Here is a 21281-nt window from a genome sequence, read left to right as displayed (position 1 = left end):
AGCCCTTGACCTCTCCTGCAGGAGACAAGCCCATGTACCTTAAATCGGGTGCCTTTTGCTGTTAGAAGCCCCCCCCCCATCTCCCCCAACCCCCTTTTGGCTGTAAGGGAAAGTGGGGGAGAGAAAGGAAGGATATCCCTGGAAACAGGGAGGGAGCTAATTATCCATGCCGCCATAAGTAAATGAGCCATTTAACAATCTTACTCCTTGGAATGGTGTCTGTTTTTGCCTGGAAGTTAGGAAGTAGTTGCTGAATTGTTTTGGCAGGCAGGGGATGTGAGATAGGTAGGTAGGTAGGTAGGTAGGTAGGTAGGTAGGTAGGCAGGCAGGCTGGCAGGCAGGCACAGTAGATGATAGATATATATGGATGATAGATATAGGATAGAAAGAGAGAGACACACAGTAGATGATAGATAAATAAGGATGATAGATAGATTGTAGATAGATGGATAGATGATAAATAGATAGATAGATAGATAGATGGATGGATGGATGGATGGATAGATGGATGGATGGATGGATGGATGGATGGATAGATAGATAGATAGATATATAGACAGATATAGAGATCCAGTAGACAGATGATAGTTAGATAGATGATAGACAGATAAATAAATAGATGATAGATAGATGATAGATAGATAGATAGATAGATAGATAGATAGATAGATAGATAGATAGATAGATAGATAGATAGATAGATAGATTGGCAGGCAGGCAGGTAGGCAGGCTGGCAGGCTGGCAGGCTGGCAGGCAGGCACAGTAGATAGTTGATAGATATATATGGATGATAGATATAGGATAGAAAGAGAGAGACACACAGTAGATGATAGATAAATAAGGATGATAGATAGATAGATTGTAGATAGAGATAGATAGATAGATGATAAATAGATGGATAGATAAATAGATAGATGATAAATAGATGGATGGAAAGATAGATAGATATAGAGATCCAGTAGACAGATGATAGTTAGATAGATGATAGACAGATAAATAGATATAGATAGATAGATAGATAGATAGATAGATAGATAGATAGATAGATAGATAGATAGATAGATAGACAGACACGTACGGAAGCAGGTAGGCAGGCTGGCAGGCTGGCAGGCAGGCACAGTAGATAGTTGATAGATATATATGGATGATAGATATAGGATAGAAAGAGAGAGACATACAGTAGATGATAGATAAATAAGGATGATAGATAGATAGATTGTAGATAGAGATAGATAGATAGATGATAAATAGATGGATAGATAAATAGATAGATGATAAATAGATGGATGGAAAGATAGATAGATATAGAGATCCAGTAGACAGATGATAGTTAGATAGATGATAGACAGATAAATAAATATAGATGATAGATAGATAGATAGATAGATAGATAGATAGATAGATAGATAGATAGATAGATAGATAGATAGATGATAGGCAGACAGGCAGGCATTTAATGAATTTGATTCCAAGTATTTCTGGTCCAAAAACTAGCAAGTGTTTGCACAGAACCAGAGCGTGTTTACTTAGTGCTCGAACACACTATAGGAAACGTTTTGTCCTTTGCTGGCTGGAGCTGGTAAAATCCTCAGAGGCGTGGCAAGGATTACCATCTGTCTGCATTGTAGGCTGGCTTGGCAAACGTCGGGGAAGAGGTAATGATTCAACTGGCGCTTGAATAATTGGGAATAAAGATGCAGATGATCAACGGCTGTTGCATTGGGAAAGTCACAGTCTCTAATCAAACTTGTGAGTTGCTTCATTTGTTCTAAGAATAATGTGTTATAATGGCTTGTAACAAGCCAGCTACATCCAGAACTTATTTCTAATCACCCTCAACAATCTTCTGTTTCCATAACTTCTCCTTGATTTAATACAAATTGCTTTGCTCTTCCTTTTTCCTCAAGTTATTCAGATTTGTTCCAAAATTACAGCTGCTATCCTTTCTTACTCATTCTCTGGATTCTAAGGCAAACCTTGAAGGTTCCTAAGATTAAAATGATGGGTATCTCTTCAAGATCCTAGAATAAACCCTGGTTGGCTTTGTTCCGCTATGACCTGGGAGCTGCGCACGAGCAGTTCATGCTGTGTTCTATAGTTGGCTCCTGGCTATCTCTCTGCTCTTGTTGCTGAGCTCTTCCAACTTCTGATACCAATAATATAATCGATTACATTTCTGTGGACTGTGTCTGGTGACGTCCATGAATACGCGCATCAGTTGAAGAGCAGCATTACAGAGTTGGGAGGGACCTTGGAGGTGTTCTAGTCTAGCCCCTTGCTCAAGCAGGAGACTGTCGGCCATTTCAGACAAGTGACTGCCCAGTCTCTCCTTGCACCCACAACTTCTGGAGGCAAGGAGTTCCACTGGTTAATTGTTCTCACTGTCAGGAAATTCCTCCTTAATTCCAGGTTGCTTCTTTCCTTGATGAGTTTCCATCCATTGATTCTTGTCCTGCCTTCAGGGGCTTTGGGGAATAGGTTGAGCCCTTCCTCTTTGGGGCGGCCCCTCAAATATTGGAAGATGCTATCATGTCCCCCCTTTCATTAAACCAAGCATACCCAATTCCTGCAACCATTCTTCCTATGTTTTAGCCTCCAGTCCTCTAATGTGTTGGCAATAATTGCATGGCAAACCTGTAAAATCCTTCTCCTCTTTGCTTCTGTTCCTCATTGCATAGAATCCAACTGTTTTTTCCCCCCCTCCATAATATTTCCCCACTGTTGGGCATTCCAGCAGCCCACCTTGCTTGCCTCTTCTGTCTATTTCAGGCTGAACCTGATCATAAACATCACCCAGTTCTTCTGCATCAGCGGTTGAATCGTCAGTGGTCACACCAAGGGGTCATGCTTGAAGATGGCCATATTTTGGGTTAGGAGGGGAAAGGATGCTTCTAAGCCGATGGCTTGGTAGCATCTGTCTACAAAGACTTCAACACAGCACATCTTTTGCCAGGACTATGCTCTGTAGGGACACTGCACCAGAGCGAACACAATTGCTTTTGTCAGGAACCTGGTCATGGGAGAAGTGGTGAGACAGGAACACTGCAATCTAGATTTAAGGGATTTCCTGCTTTTTCAGAACCCAGAGGTTGTGTCCTGTAGCTACAGAAAGATGGATCTATAACCAGAGGAACATCTAACTAGGTCAAGGTCCCTTCCAACTCTGTTATTCTATGAAAGGTCAGAGGTCTCCAAAGTTGGCAATGTTAAGACTTGAAGTTGAAGTCCACAAGTCTTAAAGTTGCCAAGTTTGGGGACCCCTGAACTAGATCCACTCCTCTGTGTGAAGATAGCTGTCCTCTGTCTTTTTCCAAAACAATCCCATTTTTCATCCAAGTTCTTCTCTTGCCTCGTGTTCCATTTCTCTCCCTAAATTGCTTCGGTTCAGAAAGCCCACTCCAGAAGTAGTAACTTTCTGAGAACACCTGTAGACTTCCAAACATTTTGGGTCTTTATATTCAATCTATTTTCGTTCACTGCTTACCTTAAAAGGCTTAACTTGTGTGCCCAGTAGATATAGTCCATCAGGCACGTATCGGTATTTGTTTATTTTTACTTTTTTATTTTAGTTTATTTTTACTACCTTTTTATAGCACTCATCTATAATGCTTGGTATGCTGACATCAGCATCATGCAATATTAATAACCGGGGAGACATGAATTGCATTGGTAGGAACAGTAAACTCAATATTACTATGGAGAAAAGGACCCTGTGGTTGGGTGGATCTATTACTAGGGAGGAATGGGCATCCCTGGGAACTCAAAAAAATCTTGATTGTGTAGTCACACCTTGGCTTCATGGCTCCTTCCATGGATGCTTCTGTTTTAAGAACAAAAAGGCACATCCTTTGTTCTTAATCCTAGATCCTTCATGACGTTCCTTTCTAACTGCAGTTTTGAGAATGAGATTATAACCCCAATCCTTTCTGGCTTATTCTTAGAACTTTGAATCCTAGAGCTGGAAGGGACCTTGTAGGTCATCTAGTCCAACCCCCTGCCCAAGCAGGAGACCCTACACCATTTCTGACAAATGGCGGTCCAGTCTCTTCTTGAAAGTCTCAAGTGATGAAGCTCCCAAAACTTCCGAGGGCAACTTCTTTTTCCATGGGTTGATTGTTCTCATTGTCAGAAAGTTTCTCCTTATTTCTAGGTTGAATCTCTCCTTGATCAGTTTCTATCCATTATCCCTTGTCTGGCCTTCGGGTGTTTTAGGAAAAAAGCTTGACCCCTTCCTCCTCTCTGGGGCAGCCCCTCAAATACTGGAAGACCGCTATCATGTCTCCCCGGGTCTTTCTCTTCCCTAGACTAGCCAGGCCCGGTTCCTGTAACCGTCCTTCATATGTTTTAGCCTCCAGTCCCCTAATCATCCTGGTTGCTCTTCTCTGCACTCTTTTTAGACACAGACTGTCCTTTATCTGGCCACAGTAACAATTCTTGCCACGGCCCAAGCTCTGTCCAGCTCACCCCGGTTCTTCAGTGGAGATGTCCAGTTAGGAAAATTTCCCCCGAAGACAGGCAATTTGCAAAGCCAATTGTATCTGATTTGCTTTGTAGTTTGCCTAATTGCAATTGATCTATTGGCCTTGGTTTTGGAAGTAGGACAATCTTTGGAATGGAGCTAACCTTTTTCCAGCCTATTGGCATTTTCAGGACCTCGGTTGCGAAAGCAGACAAGGAACCCACAAGAGGGTTTCATATCATTTTTATCTAAGCCATTAGGTGCCTGTATCACATAACGGTAAACAAGGTTTATAAATTGACTGTGGTTCAGCTGGGCGATGAGCGAAGGGCCCCATTCTGATTTGATATAGATTAGAGCATAAATTCCATTTCGCCCAAAGTAAATGTTTGATGATGGAACCAGATTAAGAGAACCAGGAAATATTTGAGATCTGAATTCCAATATTTTCCGGGATTGCTAGAGTGCTAGTGAATTTCAAGGACATAAATGACAGATAACAGATAATCAGAGTTGGAAGGGACCTTGTAGGTCATCTAGTCCAACCCACTGCCCAAGCGGGAGATCCTACACCATTTCTGACAGAATGGCAGATAAATAAATTTTATTTCTGACAAGTAAAAACATTGCAATTTTTCCCCCCAAGAAAGCTTTTCCTTGTATGAAACTCATATAATTTTTATATCTTTTTTTCTTCCTCTTTTTGCCTTAAAGATAACGGCAACAGTCAGAAATGTTTTCTTTTTAAAAAGGTATTGTGTTTATTCCCCGAAAGTTACTTTCAAGAAAGGCTACTCACAAACCCCCTGAGAATGTTTTATGCTAGTTTGTAACATTACAGAATTGCCAATGTTTTTACATACATTATCATAAAAGGCTGCATCTTTTACAAGGCCAATTTTTCTGGTTTGGAATCCGAGACACTGCTATTTTTTAAAAAAGCGAAATTGCCAATCCTAGTTATCAGCAAAGAGTTCGTCTTTTATTTCAAAACAGAAGAACATTTTAGGTTATTCTGTGAAGGAGCTGGGATTCTTCCTTCCCTTCAGCCCAAGCGCCATCATTTGCTGGCTTCCATTTCTACTGGCACAGCAAGGGACACACGCCAAGGACACACACACACACACACACACACACACACACACACACAAAACTACCTCACATCTGAGGTGGCCTTTCTTGGATGCTCAGACGATAATGCAGAGTGGGACTTAGGAGGTTTTTTTTTTCTTTTTTGCAAATTATTTTTAATAATTTAATAATGGCTAGAAGTGTTGGTAAGGAAGAGACAAGTAGCAACAGATGGAAACTCATCCAGGGGAGAAGCAACCTGAAATTAAGGAGCAACTTCCTAATGGGGAGGACAATCAACCAGTGGAACGGCTTCTCTGCAGAAATTATGGGTGTTCCATCACTGGAGGTTTTTAAGAGGAGACTGGGCAGCCATTTGTCTGGAATGGCGTAGTCTTCTGCTTGAGCAGGTGGCTGAACTAGAAGACCTCCAGGGGCCCTTCCAACTTTCTTATTCTGTCACTCTGTTTTCCTTCCTCCTCCCTCCTCCCTCCCTCCCTCCTCCCCTCCTCCTTCCTTCCTTCCTCCTCCCTCCCTCTCTCCCTTCCTTCCTTCCTCCTCCTTCCTTCCTTCCTTCCTCTTCCTTCCTCCCTCCCCTTCCTTCCTTCTTTCCTTCCTTCCTCCCCCTCCTTCCTTCCTTCCTCCTCCTCCTCCCTCCCTCCCTCCTTCCTCCTTCCTCCTCCTCCCTCCTTCCTCCTCCCTCCCTCTCCCTCCTTCCTCTCCCTTCCTTCCTCCTCCCTCCCCCTCCCTCCTCCCTCCTCCCTCCCTCCCTCCCCTTCCTTCTTCTCCTTCTTCCTTCTTCCCCTCTCCCTCTTTCCTTCCTCTCCTCCTTCCTTCCTTCCTTCCTTCCTTCCTTCCTTCCTTCTTCTTCCTTCCCCTTCCTTCCTTCCTCCTTCCTTCCCTTCCTCTCTCCCTTTTTACAAGCTCAACTTCTGCTTTTGAATCTGTTCACTCAACTGAAGCAACAGGCATGAAATTTTGAAGCTGGAGTCAAAAGAAAATTTTTTTAGTCTCAGAACGGCTGCTTCTGCCCTTGCAGTTGGGATCGTCTTCTGGAAAGCGACCTTTGTATTAAGCAAGAGATTTTTCAAGCCATTAGTTCAGTCTTCCCCTCCAAATTACAACCCTGTGTTTTATGGAACAAGCCTGGAATTAAATGCGCATGGGAGAGACTTTACAGAACATGGTCACAAGTGGGAGATGCCAAAATACAGTTAGCCATCTGTTGAAACAACGACAACAACAACCCCACAGGAGAAATACCACAGGTTTTCTGATGGGAAAGATTGCAAATTTCCTGGTATAAAGTTATATTATCCCAATTTGTATATCTACGGTGTGTATCCAAGGGTCACATAAATAAATCCTTATAAATCCTTAGTAAGGCCACCCCTGGAATGCTGCATCGAGTTTTGATCACCCCATTAGAAAAAAGATGTTGAGGCTTTGGAAAATGTGCAAAGAAGAGCAACGAAGTGGATTAAAGGCCTAGAGACTAAAATATATGAAGAACGGTGGCAGGATCTGGGTTTGACTAGTCTAGAGAAGAGAAGGACATGAGAGCCGTCTTCTAGCACTTGAGGGGCTGCCCCAAAGAAGAGGAGGGGTCAACTTATTCTACAAAGCCCCAGAAGGCAGGACAAGAAACAACGGATGGAAACTAATGAAGGAGAGAAACAACCTGGAATTAAAGAGAAACGTCCTAACAGTGAGGACAATTAACCGGTGGAACTGCTTCCCTCCAGAAGTTCTGGCTGCTCCATCACTGGAGGCTTTCATGAAGAGGCTGGACAATCACTTGTCTGAAATGGTATAGGCCAGGGTTTCCTCCTTTAGCAGGGAGTTAGACTAGAAGACCTTCAAGATCCTTTCCAGCTCTATTCTGATGGATTGAACACTTGGCTTTTAGCTGTCCACTCCTTGGGAAAGGAATGTGGCTGTATCCAACATGTAGATGCTTCGCACTCAAATCTTTGCATTCAAGTATTGAAATCAAATGCACGGTTTAATGAACCTTATCAAGGATTTTCCTTCTTGATTAGGGCGAATAGATTGAACGCATGTTTGAGTCTCTTCAGGGAATTGGAAAAAAATATATGAGATTATACACTGCCTGGCATGGTTGTTTGGGGTGGAAAGTATTTGGGATTTAAAAATCGGTTTGCAGGAAATCAAGGAAGGAAATCACTGCAGCTCAAGGGACCTGATAAGATTTCCGAGCGGGGGGGATGGAATCCAGAACTAAACTAAATCAACGTTTGGGCTGGATGGCAATGCAGATGGAGATAGCAGGGAGTTCTTTGGGTTTTTTTTTACTTTAATGTCACTGCATTCTTCTCAGTGATATTGAAGAATAAAAGATACAGAAAAAAGACACACCAAAACAAAATTTAAAAACCTGCAGAACATCATAAAGAAAAAAAAACTTAGACAACTTATTTTTCCTTTTTCTTCCATTGTCCGTAGACATGAATCACATTTTCAATATTTGTACTTTTCTTGAAATATGGAAAATGGTTGCTTATGTTTTAAAAATATTTTCATCTAATTTTTTAAATCTTTTTGTTATAATCTGCATTGAAATATCTAAATGCACCTTGCTTTGTAATTTATGTGCATGGGAGCCATTCTAGCTTGAATTTAGATAAACCATGAATAAATAAAGTTAGTCTTGCCATCCCTACATATTCTCCACCTTTTGGCCTTCCGTTCTTGTGTTCTTGGCAGGGTTTCACTTTTCTAATCTTGAGCCAAATTTGTTCTTGCTGATGTTAATGTTTCGTAGTAGATTGTGATAACTTTTTGTTTCTCCTCTCTGGAACTAATCCTAGTAAAAAAAATATTTATGGTTTTCAGTCAGATGTTATTTTTTTAAAAAATATTAATGCTTTGGTATATTCCCTTCCACTAGCCTTGGTTGTTTTCAAATAAGTACCACGTGTGGTAGTCTTTTTTTAATATTGCACTTCCAACATTTCTTATTTTAGGATTTCTTCTTCTGGTTAACCACTGACAGGGATTTTGTACTAATTTTCTCTCAAATTGTCTCTTGGGGTGATTTTTTAAAACTGATTTTTTTTTTCCCACCAGTCAATTACCTCTTTAGACTTTTCCATTCATTTTGTCACCCTCTTTTTAATATGTTCTGTTCTGTTTCCGTGGCTTATTTCAAGTGCAATTTATAGGTGCGTCTTGGTTGATTATATTGAGTTGGGCATGCTTCAAAATTTTGCCATATTTCTCAAAGTTTCCTCGAGACCTCTTTTTTATTCTTGTAGTAATTTGTAGGTACTCTAACCATTTGCAAATTCCCACTTCCATTAAGCAATTCTTTCTGTGTTTTTCATCTCTTTTCTGATTGACTTACAAAATTACAGTGCTTACAATCTTCAGAGGGAGATCTGTCTTGTATCACATTGGAAACTGAGTTAGGCTCCTGATGCCCTTCAGTTATTCAGTTAGAGAGAATTCTGATTAGCCTCTTCCTGCCAGGCAGAGGGGAAAATATACTTAATACAATAACAGAGCTGGAAGGGACCTGGGAGGTCTTATAGTCCAACCCCTGCTCAAGCAGCAGACCCTAGACCACTGCAGCATCTCCAGGGTCACATGATCCAAATTCAAGCATTGGACTCATACTTATAATGGTCGTAGCATCCCGGCATCATATGACCCCTTTTTGCGATGTTCTGAGAAGCTAAGTCAATGGGGAAGCCAGGTTCACTTAACAACCATATTACCAAAAAGCCGTGGTGGCACAGTGGTTAGAATGCAGCATTGCAGGCGAATTCTGCCCACAGCCAGCAGTTCGATCCTGACCGGCTCAAGGTTGACTCAGCCTTCCGTCCTTCCAAGGTGGGTCAAATGAGGACCCAGATTGTTGGGAGCAATAGGCTGACTCTGTAAAACCACTTAGAGAGGGCTGTAAAAGCTCTATGAAGCGGTATATAAGTCCAAGGGCTGTTGCTGCTCATTTAACAACTATAGAGATTCACTTAACAATTATGGCAAGAAAATTTGTTCATATTGTGGTTCATTGGCAGCTGGTGCAGACGGCAGCAGAATCGGACAGTGGGGAAGAAAGGGGACCAGTCCAGGAGTCTGGAGAGGACTCGGATGAAGGTCCTGTGTCCGATGGGGCCAGGACCATCTGGGAGTGGGGGGCTGCCTTTGGAGCCTTCGGAGTCTGGCAGCAGCGAGGCAGAGGAACAAGGGGAGCCTGTTCTCAGTGCACCTATGCGCAGAGCTGCTAGAAGGCGAGAGCAGCTAAAACAAAAGAGGTGACTTGGGAGTAAAGCTGGGAGGTGATGGCCCCTCCCATAAGGTATAAAGGACAAGGCAAAGGTGATGAAACCTTTGCTGGAAGCAAAGTCGTTTGTTCGGTTCAGATTCATTCTTGAAGCTCTTTGTATTTCAGTTGGTTTCTTTTCCAGTTCATTAGACACTTCTGCTATTGGTAGCACTTCACAGAAAAGAAAGGTGGGTGCTTATCTCGAGGGACTGTTTGAGATTCATTACCAGCTGGGAATGAAAACAATTCCCAGCGTTGCAATAAAACAAGATTTGTTTTTAAAATAAGTGTGTGCGTAATTACGGTCTATGAAGCCTTGGTCAGAACAGTTCAATGGGGCAAAATTCACTGAACTCATGCGAAATTTGGTGCTCATTTATGGTCATACGTTGAGGATGACCTATAATTGATCTTGGAGACTTCTCACAGCTTTTGGGGTGGAATAGAAGAGATGTACCAGAATTATAGGGGAGGGTTGGTGCAGCTGCAGCCAAAGCGCTCGTATTTTTTTCAGCCGCAATCATTTACCTCTTGAAGGGAGAAATGAGGCTGCCTTGTAATTTGTGCATTAAGGTGCTGAATTAGCAGGATTTGACAATCCGCTGTTTGGTCACTGCATTCGCTTCGGTCTTGCGGTTTCTCTCTCGCTGTCTAGACTACATTAACCTTGGACGGGTTCCCCAGTGCTGCCTAGGAGAAGATGGATGGCAACAGGAATTTTTCTGGGCCTGGTGTCACAATCTGCCCCTTGCTGCACAAGCCACCCCCCCTCCCGAGTTAAATAAAGGAGAACTTGCTCAGTTTGGCAGTGTCTTCACTCTTGGCCCACCTCAAATGCCCTCGAAGCTGTGAAGCAGATACAGCCGAATCGAATGATAGCAGCAAGCAGAGAAAGCGCCTGAGTAGAGGAAAGCAAGGGTGTAGGTTTTTTTCCTGCTAGAAAAAAGCAGCTGCTATTGGGTTGCAAACTGTCTTGTTGCACGTAAGACAGGGCAGGAGTCAGTCAGTCAGAGCAGAGCTGGAAGTAGAGATGGATTTTAGCATTGTTGTCCTACCTGAAAGAGCCCTCTCATTGCTGCACTGTTGAGGTCATTGAAACACGGTTGAGAAAGTCCAGAAATGTTTCACAAAAAGAGTTCTCCGCTCCTCTACTCGTTGCAGAATACCTTATGCCACCAGACTCGAAATTTTAGACCTAGAAAAGCTAGAACTACGCTTCCTTCGGTCCGATCTAAGTATCGTATATAAAATCATATGTTGCAATGTCCTACCTGTCAATGAATACTTCAGCTTCAACCATAACAACACAAGAGCAAACAATAGATACAAACTCAAGGTTAATTGCACCAAACGTGATTGCAGAAAAAATGACTTCAGCAACAGAGTAGTCAATGTCTGGAATACTCTACCTGACTCTGTGGTTTCTTCCCCAAACCCCCAAAACTTTTAACCTTAGACTGTCTACTATTGACCTCACCCCTTTCCTAAGAGGTCTGTAGGGGGCGTGCATAAGCACACCAATGTGCCTACCATCCCTGTCCTATTGTTTCTTTTATATATGTATATGTATATGTATATGTATATGTATGTGTGTGTGTGTGTATATATATATTCTTATATGTATCCATGTATTCATAACTATGTTTTTACTTATACCTATTATCTTGTAAGCAATTGACAAATAAAAATAAAATAAAAATAAATGAGCAAGTTCTGTGTTGGTGTTGTATAGTCAACACAAGATCAAGCGTGGCTCCCTCTGTTTGCGAGCCATTTTTGATCAGGGACTGAAGGAAGAATTGTATCTCTACCAGCTGTCTTGCTCAACTGTGGCCCTCGTTGAGCTAGCCATGGTTTGTACGTTTTCCTTCCTTTTTGAACCTCAGGCTTCTAAAAATATTTGGGGGCACAAAATTTTATTGTCTAAGGCTGAGTGGAAGTGGAGACAGAAGTCAATCCTCTGCACTGCATGGCTTTCAAGGAGAGATGCATTCAAGAAGCCCAGCTGAATGTATATCAATTTCCATGGGATATTCTGGGCTGGAGAATTCTGGGAGTTGAAGTCCACAAGTCTTAAAGTTGCCAAGTTTGGAGACCTCTGTCTTAAAGTTACAAAGATTTCAACTCCCAGACTGAGAAACTCTTTGACAGCTAGAGAGCGTTTTGCTGTTGAATTATGGTAGTATTGAAATTACTACCCATTTGGGGTTGGTTTTGGTTACCCAAGCTTGTCATCTACTATCACCATGAAACCTGGATTGAGGTTTGCCACATGTGCAGTCAAATTCTGTCTGCAAGTTTTCTGTCTGCAAGACCTTCTGTTCATTTTGTGGAGGTTGGTGACATGTTTGTGGGAGAGATCCACCAACTGTTCAGAGTGTAGAAGAAGAAACGTCTAAGCCAGGATTCAGGCGTCTAGCCCTCTGCACAGATGGCCCGGAGGCTGCATTGCGTTTCTGTAAACACAGAATCATCATTAGTGAGTCATGTGAAAGAACAATGCTTCTTTTGCATGCCTCCTGTAATGCCCTGTCGGAGTCTAAATCCGAGGAGGAAGATGAACAGCTGACAGGGAGGGGGAGTGTGGCTCCATTGGCTGTGGAGGAAACTTGGGAAGGGCAAAGTCCAGCTGGGCAGAGCAGGGGAGAAGTAGAGCAAGGGAGAGGGAGTTCAGAGGAAGACCTAGGCCCACCTCCCTCTTCATCCTAGGGCATGCAGGGAAGAACAGAGAAGGGAGCAATGTGGGTTGCATGGCTTATGGGGGAGGAAAGGGCCCTGATTCCCTTCATTAGCCACACCTGGAAAGCGAGTTTAAAAGAGTTGCAAGCTGAGTGCTGCGTCTGCTGGGAACAAATGTGAATTTATCTTGACTGTGGTTATCTGTGTTCCTGGCGTCTTCCCAACTGTGTTGAATTACTGCTGTTCCTTCACGTCTGGAATTCCTGCTCCTGCCCTGCCGGACTAATGGCTTCATTTTGCCTTGATTGGACTTATAGTTACAGTTTTTGTTGACCATGTTTTGGACTTGATTCTCTGTAGCCCAAGGCTGTTCCTGGGAGAGTTTTTCTCCAGCTCAGAAGGTAACCAGGACTTGGGGGCAAAGTTGGAGCTAATAAAGGGACTCCTACTGATTATCTGACTATGTTGCCTTTGTGTCATACCCGGGTCATCACACCTCCTCACCTTCTCATAATTCCAGACACATGGGAGGTGCAGCCAACTATGGATCTTTCTCTATGCTGTGATGTTGTTTTCTTACAGGTAGATGTGCCTGTTGTACATTCATTCATTCATTCATTCATTCATCAAAACAACAGAACAAAGCAACCTGAAAATAGATTCAGTGCTATTCTTTTATTCCAGAATGGAATTTCACAAAGATAGCAACTTTTTAAAAATATATTCATCTAGGTGGGAAACAGGGTGTAATATAGCCTGAGGAACCGAGTTTGATGGTCTAGAGGAATGCAGGAGACCTTGAGGAAGCTGGACAGGAACCATGAAAGCAAACCAAGATACAGTTTAGCCTTAAAGGTGTGAGAAAAATGCCCTTCTAAATAGGAGTAAAAGGTAAAGGAAGATTTTACTCTGCTAGCTGTTGCTGACTCAACGGGGCGCTACTCATCTCCGTTTCAAGGCCATTGCGTCAGTTTTGTCCGAAGGTATTCCCATGGTCATGTGGCCACATGGTGTCACAGAGCACCCTTGCCTTCCCGCCAGTGGTACCTATTTATCTACTCACATTTGCATGCTTTTGAATGGCTAGGTGGGCAGCTGCAGTGGGGAGAAGGGGAGCTCACCCCATCGTGTAGTTTTCAGGTCTCGAACCTGAGCTGCCAGCTTTCCAGATGATGAGCTCAGCGTCTTAACCACTGAGCTACCATGCCACCCCACCACTGTAAACAGCCCCACCTTGAATCAGTTTGGTGAAAGAGGTGCAGACGGAAGCTGGTGATAAAATAACATTTACACAATCCTTGCGCTATCTGTACCTTTATTCTCTGTGTTGTAAATGACTCTGTATTTTTCTTCTTGGGTTACTAAGTCTTTTGGTTTACTTAGGGTGTTTTGGCAGGCTTTAGTTGGTTTATGTGCTACAGTGATGCCGTGTGGTTGTCTGTGGGCTATTTTGGAGATGGCTTTGATGTCGGGCAGTGTGATCCTTTTCATAACTTGTGTTGATTGCGCTGCAGTGGGTTGAGTGTCCAGGCATGCTTTGGTAAAGTTGTGTGTGTGTGTGTGTATCCACTTTGTTGGAAGATGTTGCGTAGCCATTCTCGTTCTTTTTTCTGCTATTCAGGGTTGCTGTGTAGTGGGTTTGTGCTCCTCTAAATAACGTTCTTACACAGATTCTCTTATGCATAGGTTGCGTTGTCAACTTGGGTAATGGAGCACTTAGTAGTATGGGTTGACATGGGCAGTTCGATCCTTCTGAAGACCTCGGGTCTTTCATACAAGTGTACATCGGTGATAGATCCAGCCTTCAAGAATTACTCCTATTGGTTATTCATATTATTTGTGGTGTAAAAAACCTCCAGACTTGAATGAGAAGCACACAACATTCCCTTTTGACAGTCAAGGAAAACCACAGCCTTGGCATCACACCTAGAAGGACAGACACACGACTAACAGGTGCTTCTTAAAATGTAGAGTTATTGTACTGTGCTAATGAACCCTGTCCTTCGGCTGCTGGAGGGGATTATTAGGGCTGTCATGAAGGCCCACTTGGTTTAGGTTTGGGTGTGAAAATTGTGTCGGGGTTCAAGGAGAGCGAGAGGCACTTCTGCTTTCAGTTTTGTCAGGTTCTGTCTCTCCTCCTTGGCTGCTCGTGAACACCTTCCCGATTTTAGAAATCAATCCTCTGCACTGCATGGCTTTCAAGGGGAGATGCATTCAGAAGCCTAGCTGAATGTATATCAATTTCTGTGTGATATTCTGGGCTCTATAATGTAAAAAGTAGGATCTAATAACAATAACAATAACAGTAGAATGCAATTTATTGCAGGGTTTGCAAACCTTGGCAACTTTAAGATGCGTGGGACTTCAACTCTCAGAATTCTCCAGCCAGCCATTTGGACTTAGACCATTTGTGACCATGCAACTATTCTAGGCTGAGTCCTCTCTTGACGCCGCCTCCAGGCTCTGCCTCTTCTTTTCCTACAGATAAACTGTGTCTTCCACAAGAGAGATACATTATATGAATGGGTCCATGAAGTGACCCCCTGCCTTTGAAAGAGGTTTTTCCATCAAGGGGCAAAGAGGTCAGGTAAATCAGGATGGCAGCTCTGATTGCATTGTTACGGCTGCCCTCTTGATGGCCTTTTAAAGGCCTCCCCCGTGGACAACTCTGCTTTCCACCAGTAAATGAGGTGAAATAGAGACGAGGGAAGGAGGGTGAGTAAAATCCCCATTGCATCTGGCAGACAAAACAGATGGGAACCACAGGGCGCAAAATGAATCAAGACAATTAGAGAGTGATTTGCATTGCAGCCGCTGGCACTGAGCAGTTGATGGATGAAGACTAAATGAATCAGCCACCACCACCCCCTGAGCGTCATGCGCAAGGATTATGTTGAATATAACTCACCTAGGCAATTATTCCAAGCCAACAAGTAGCGGGCATTCTCCTTCCCGGAATAATTCCGCACCTGCCATCGTTTCCATCCCGCAGCCTTGCTCAGGACCATCAGCCTGACTTGGGAGCATTTTCCTGGTGTCCTGAAAGTCTAAAAATAGGGCGACTGTGACTAGGCCTCCTTGGGGAAGGCAGGAAAGACGGAGGGGGTCGCATATGTTTGGGGTGGGTGGGTGGGATGCTACAATTCCTGCTAGTGAGGAAACGCATCCCTCACAAGCTCGGCAGTCTTGCCTCCCTTTCGATAAACAGACCCCCTTTGGAGTGGGCTCAGACCAACGATAGATAAGCCAGCTGTTCATCGGTTGGACAGCGTCAACATTAAAGAGACAGAAACAGGTCCAAAGCTGGTTCTAAAATGGTTCCCAGCGCCCCGGCCTGGCATCCCCCTTCAGTTTGGAAAACTGCCATGATCATATCAACCCTGCTCCATGTCTCTGTCCCTTCTGGCTGGAGGAGTCTTTTTTTTAAAAAACCCCATTTTTAACAGGGTCTGTTTGTTGGAAAACAGCTGGCTTTTCTCTCTCAGGGAAGATGGAGGGAAAGGTCAAAGGAAAGTGCAGGGGGAAACAATTGCACACACACACACACACACGCACACGCACGCACGCACACTGCTTTCTTTGCTATGTTATTATGGTATTAACCTTTGGAGCTGATCCTTGCAAAATTGATTATGGCAGGCTCTCTGGAATACTTGGAAAATATTGGATGGATGGATGGAGATGATAAATATAGATATTGAAGATAGACAGACAGACAGACAGATGTAGGCAGATAATAGAGAGAAAGGGAAATGGAGATGAAAGAGAGATGATAGATAGATAGACAGACAGACAGTTAGATAGAACACACATTTATTCTTTCCTTCCCTCCCTCCCTCTCTCTGTTTGTCTATCTGCTTCTCTCCCTCACTCCCTCCCATTCTCTCTCTCTCTCTCTCTCTCTCTCACTCACTCACACACACACACACACACACACACAGAGAGAGAGATGAAGATATAAAAAGGGCTAAGCAGTAGGTGGATTTTTAATAGCGATAGTCACCTTCTGACTCTGACCTAAAACCTCAATCTTACTGCAGGCTGTAGATAAAGTCAATTGCAACCCAGATTTGCGTTGTGTCTTTGAGACACCTGTGAAAAGAATGGCAAGTCAACTACGTTTCTTCTGCCTCCTCCTTTTTGAACCCTCTTCTTCTTTTCTCCATTCCCCTGACCAAGACCTAAACCGGAGCTGCTGGCTCTAGAACAACAAGGGTTAGTTAGTGTTGACTTGTCAAAAGCATGTTCGATGGTGTTGTGGCAGAAACCACAGCAGTTGAATAGGTGGGCCCATCCCTTGGCCATCCCTCGGGAGCCTCTTAACCAGGTCATGTTGTGGCTGAATCTCACAACTTTAATCTGACCCAAACAAAATGCTTATCTAAGGGGAAAAAAGAGTTAGAATATAGAGCCGGAAGGGACCTCGGAGGTCTTCTAGTCCAACCCTCTGCTCAGGCAGGAAACCCTATTTCAGACAAATGGACAAACACCGTTCTTTTGTTTCCTAAATGTCCTGCAGGCCGACTACCACTTCGAGTACACCGAGTGTGACAGCAGCGAGTCCAGATGGAGGGTGGCCATCCCGAATCCGGGCGCCGAATGTTCTGGCTTGCCTGACCCCGTCAAAGGAAAAGAATGCAGTAGGTCTTTCTCTGATTTAAACATGAAGTGTCCTAATCCATCAGAAAAAAAGAACGGAGCTTTTTAAATTAAAAACTTTTTAAATGATCATAACGTGGTGGCAAATCTCCCGCAGAGCTCACCAACCCTGAATGCTTCCCCTTATGGGCCACCTTCGTGCAGTTTCTCAGGCTAAAAAAGAGACAGTGGGAGAGTTGTACTTGTACAAATATACTTATAGACTTGTGAGGGTCTGCCAAGGTGGCTCCGCAAGGAAGTCGCATTAGCTCACCTGGTTGGGATTCCTATCTGGTTGATGCCATGAAGCTGACAAAGCCCGACCTCAAAAGGAGCCTTCGGACCCCTAGCTGAAAACTTGCTTAATCCTCATATGAACTATTTATTTAATATCACAGGTTGGCAGAGGGTGGATCTTCTCAGGGGTGGCCCCCTAAGCATGGTAACTCTCAGTGGTGAAATGCTACCGGTTCAGCCTGGTTCACCTGAACCGGTAGCAAAAACCGCTACTGGTTGGGCCCAAGGAGTAGTTAAAAAAAAAAAATCCCCTGACAAACAGCTGAGAGGAGAAGGAAGAGAAAAGGGCAGGATTGGCCCTCCCAGCTGCCCCTGCGCTTTTCTCTTCTTTCTCCCCTCAGCCGTTTGGCGCAGCAGAGCCTCACCTGGGGTCTGGAAAGCTGCGTGCGCGCACGCGCGTGAAGTGCACAATCACCGAACCATTAGGGAAACGGGTAGAATCCCACCACTGGTAACTCTTAACCTAAAGAGCCCTGGTGGCGCAGTGGTCAGGATGCAGTATTGTAAGCTAATTCTGCTGACTGCCAGCAGTTCGATCCTGACCAGCTCAAGCTTGACTCAGCCTTCCATCCTTCCGAAGTCAGTAAAATGAGGACCCAGATTGCAGCAAGAGGCTGACTCTGTAAACTGCTTAGAGAGGGCTGTGAAGCACTGTGAAGCAGTGTCTAATTGTTATTTCTATTGCTGACCTATTTATGAGTGTCTGGAGCCATACAACTTTTCTTCCTTATAGGTCCTGTTTCTCAGACTTCTCTTCAGGATTTTGATCCGTTTCTTCTTTTATTAATTGTTTCTCGGTTATAAATTTTATTGTTTTTATGGGGCTGCCTGTTAGAGGACTGTTTGCTCCCTGCCGTTCTGTGGTTTCATTTTACTCATAACCACCTTGATATTTTAAGTAAAAGAATATAAATTTACAATTAGTTGCCCAGTGTGGTTTTTCTACCAGCGCAGGAGGGAAATGTAATTTCTTTTTATGTAGTTATGTATTGTTAATATTTTAGTGGAGCAAAAAGCAATTGTGGCTAACGAGGCTTCACAATTTTGCTGGGGATTTTCCTTGCCCAGCCTGGTCATAATTTAGCAGAAAAGTGTCAGCGTTGTTCCCAAGTTAAAACGCTTGTTGTTTTTCAGGTAGCTGGCCAATGTATCTGCATTGGATTTTTTTTTCATCTTTGGGAATTAAAAATAAAATAAAATACCCGAGCTGACTAGTATTAATGTTTCATTTACGGCTCTCTGCTACGATCCCATAAACAGTAAGGAGCCTAATGAGGTTTTTAAGATTCTTTCTGGAATAATCTCCATTGAGTCTAGAGAAAGGAAGGACGGGGGTTTGGGGGGCAGGATAGCAATATTCCCATATTTGAAGAGCTCCTACAAAGAAGAGGGAGTCAAGCTATTTTCCAAAGCACCTGAGGGCAGGACAAGAAGCAATGGATGAAAACTGAATAAGGAAGAGAAGCAACCTAGAAATAAGGAGAAATTTCTTAACAGTGAGAAGAATGAACCAGTGGAACAGCTTGCCACTAGAAGTGGTGGGTGCTCCGTCCCTGGAGGTGTTTCCAAGAAGAGACTGGAGGGTCACTTGTCTGGAATAGTGCAGGGTCTCCTGCTCGAGCAGATCTAATGTGGACTAGGATCTCACAAATTACCAGCCACATCCTTCTGGGCAATAGATGAAGCTTTGGGGAAATGGTGACCGTTTGCTTTTCAGGGCGAAGAGAAATAATAACACGAGACATTGAAGTTTTCACGAAAGGCAGCTTAGCAACCACAAACTCACCTGGGAACCAGGTGTGTATTCCTGGTCTCCCCAGAGAGCCATCAGAAGCCCAGAAGGTGTGTTCACCACACTGTGCTCACCCAGTGTGGGGGCCCAGCTGATTGCAGGGCACGTGAAGTCTTGTTCATGGTCTGAGAGAAGAACACATTGAGTTGAAAATCAAGTCGTCCAGGGGCCCCAGATATTCATGTGCTATTAGTGGCAATCGGCTGCTGATTAAACCAGGCAACAGCTGGCTTCCTCAGAGCAATTCCTCCTTCTGGAGATGTGTCTATTGGAACAAAAAAAGCCCTGAAAATGAAAAGGCAAGCTGGCAGTGCACAGAACCTTTCAATGTCCTACTGGCCTAGTCAATTCACTGCATGTCTGCTGAATATAGGAACATATAAAAGTCAAGTCTGGTCAGAAGGCATACATGTAAATTATATTCTCTATTCCTAGGTGATTCCTCTTTTGCTATGAGGCCCACGAGTTCACTACAGATCAACATTGCAAAAAAAAAAAAAAGAGCATTGCAGAAATTGCATGTTCTCTTGTAGATGAATTATGAGTAGAAGATCAGAAGATGACCTAAAGCATATTGGTTGGATCCTTCCTTCCTTCCTTCCTTCCTTCCTTCCTTCCTTCCTTCCTTCCTTCCTTCCTTCCTTCCTTCCTCCCTCCCTTCCTCCCCTCCCTCCCTCTCCTCCTCCTTCCTTTCCCTTCCCTCCCTCCTTTCTCATTCCCTTCCCCCTCCCTTTCTATTCTCCCTCCCTCCCTCCCTCCCTCCTTCCGTCCCTTCCTGCTGTAGTGTTAGAACACAAGGAATAAATTCTACTTAATCATACCAAAATATATATTTATTTTAAGCTTCAAAAAACAAGCTACCTTTTGTATAAACCAGTTACAGGATAACCAGATGCCATGACCCCTCTCTGGTTGACTTGAGAGGTTTTGGTGGCAAAGTTCACAACTTCAGCCTCACAACCACAACAGGTAACAATAAGTTACCCAAACTGCTCAAAACAAAACAAAACCTCAGCAGGAAAAAAAAATTCTTCCTTGTAACGAATTGCATTACTCTTTCACTTTCAGTGAGTCTTGAAGTGAGAATAGAAGGGGAGGTCTGGCCCAGCCCCTCCTCACCCTAACCACTCCCTACCCTAGTTAAAACAGGAAGGTCCCTGAATGCAAAGAAATGGGAAAGGCAGTGCAATTCCCCAAATTGCTGCTACCGTTGTTGTAAGCGAAGTGTGCAATAATCAATGCCTTTAAAAAAAAATGTTCTTGGATCGACTGCCTTTCTCTACTAATCCTTTGTCAACGTTTCCCTTCTCAGCTTTCTCTTGCGCTTCTGGTGAATATCTGGAGATGAAGAACCAGGTTTGCAGCAAATGCGCCGAAGGGACTTACTCGCTGGGAAGCGGGATCAAATTCGATGAGTGGGATGAGCTGCCGGCAGGATTCTCTAACGTAGCCACCTACATGGACTCCGCTCTTGGCTCAGCTGAGAGTAAAGCAGACAGCTGTGCCAAGTAAGGACCTCACGGATCTTCTGGTCTCCAGGACTTCGTGGAGAACCAGTCCCTTCCTTTCCTTATGGATGCCAGGACTCCAATAGTAGCCAGAAGATGCCAGCCAGAGGATGTAAACAGGCACTCACCTGGCAGTAATCTGGTCTAGGTTGAGCATTCAGAAGGCCCAGCATCCTCCTGCAGACCAGTGTTGGATGTATTACACATTCATTGAATGCAGGAGTCAGGAAAAACCTTGGAAAGTAGCTGGTCCAATTTCTGCCCAATGTAGAAAGCTTCGTTGCAACGTTCCTGACTGATGGTCACCCATCCTGTCTTTATTTAAGCATCTCTACCAAAGACCAGATAGCGTCATTGACACAATGAACATGAATTTGGGTGAACTCCAGGAGACAATAGAGGACAGGAGGGGAAATCTGTTCCTCCACTCTCTCCCAGAGTTTGCCCAAATCCATGTTCATTGCATCAGGGACACCATCTAGCCATCTCCTCCTCTGCTGTCCTCTTCTCCTTTGGCCTTCCGCCTTTCCCAAAAGTCTTCTTCGA

At 43.8% G+C, this 21281-nt stretch overlaps 1 protein-coding gene across 1 annotated transcript in view; it reads left to right on the top strand.

The window, feature by feature from the left end:
* The window catches only part of ELAPOR2 (endosome-lysosome associated apoptosis and autophagy regulator family member 2), a 73968-nt gene that overhangs the window by 7637 nt on the left and 45050 nt on the right, over positions 1-21281 (top strand). Inside the window, exons 2-3 of the mRNA XM_087969193.1 lie at positions 17020-17140; positions 20540-20735. Coding sequence (XP_087825319.1) covers positions 17020-17140; positions 20540-20735 — 317 coding nt within the window. The remainder of the gene's footprint in view (positions 1-17019; positions 17141-20539; positions 20736-21281) is intronic.

The sequence above is a fragment of the Notechis scutatus genome, chromosome 6 (assembly GCF_049901735.1).
Source record: "Notechis scutatus isolate UNSWTSFEM ecotype Mainland chromosome 6, rNotScu1.2, whole genome shotgun sequence".
NCBI lineage: Eukaryota > Metazoa > Chordata > Lepidosauria > Squamata > Elapidae > Notechis > Notechis scutatus.
This window is presented reverse-complemented; position numbering and strand designations above follow the sequence as displayed.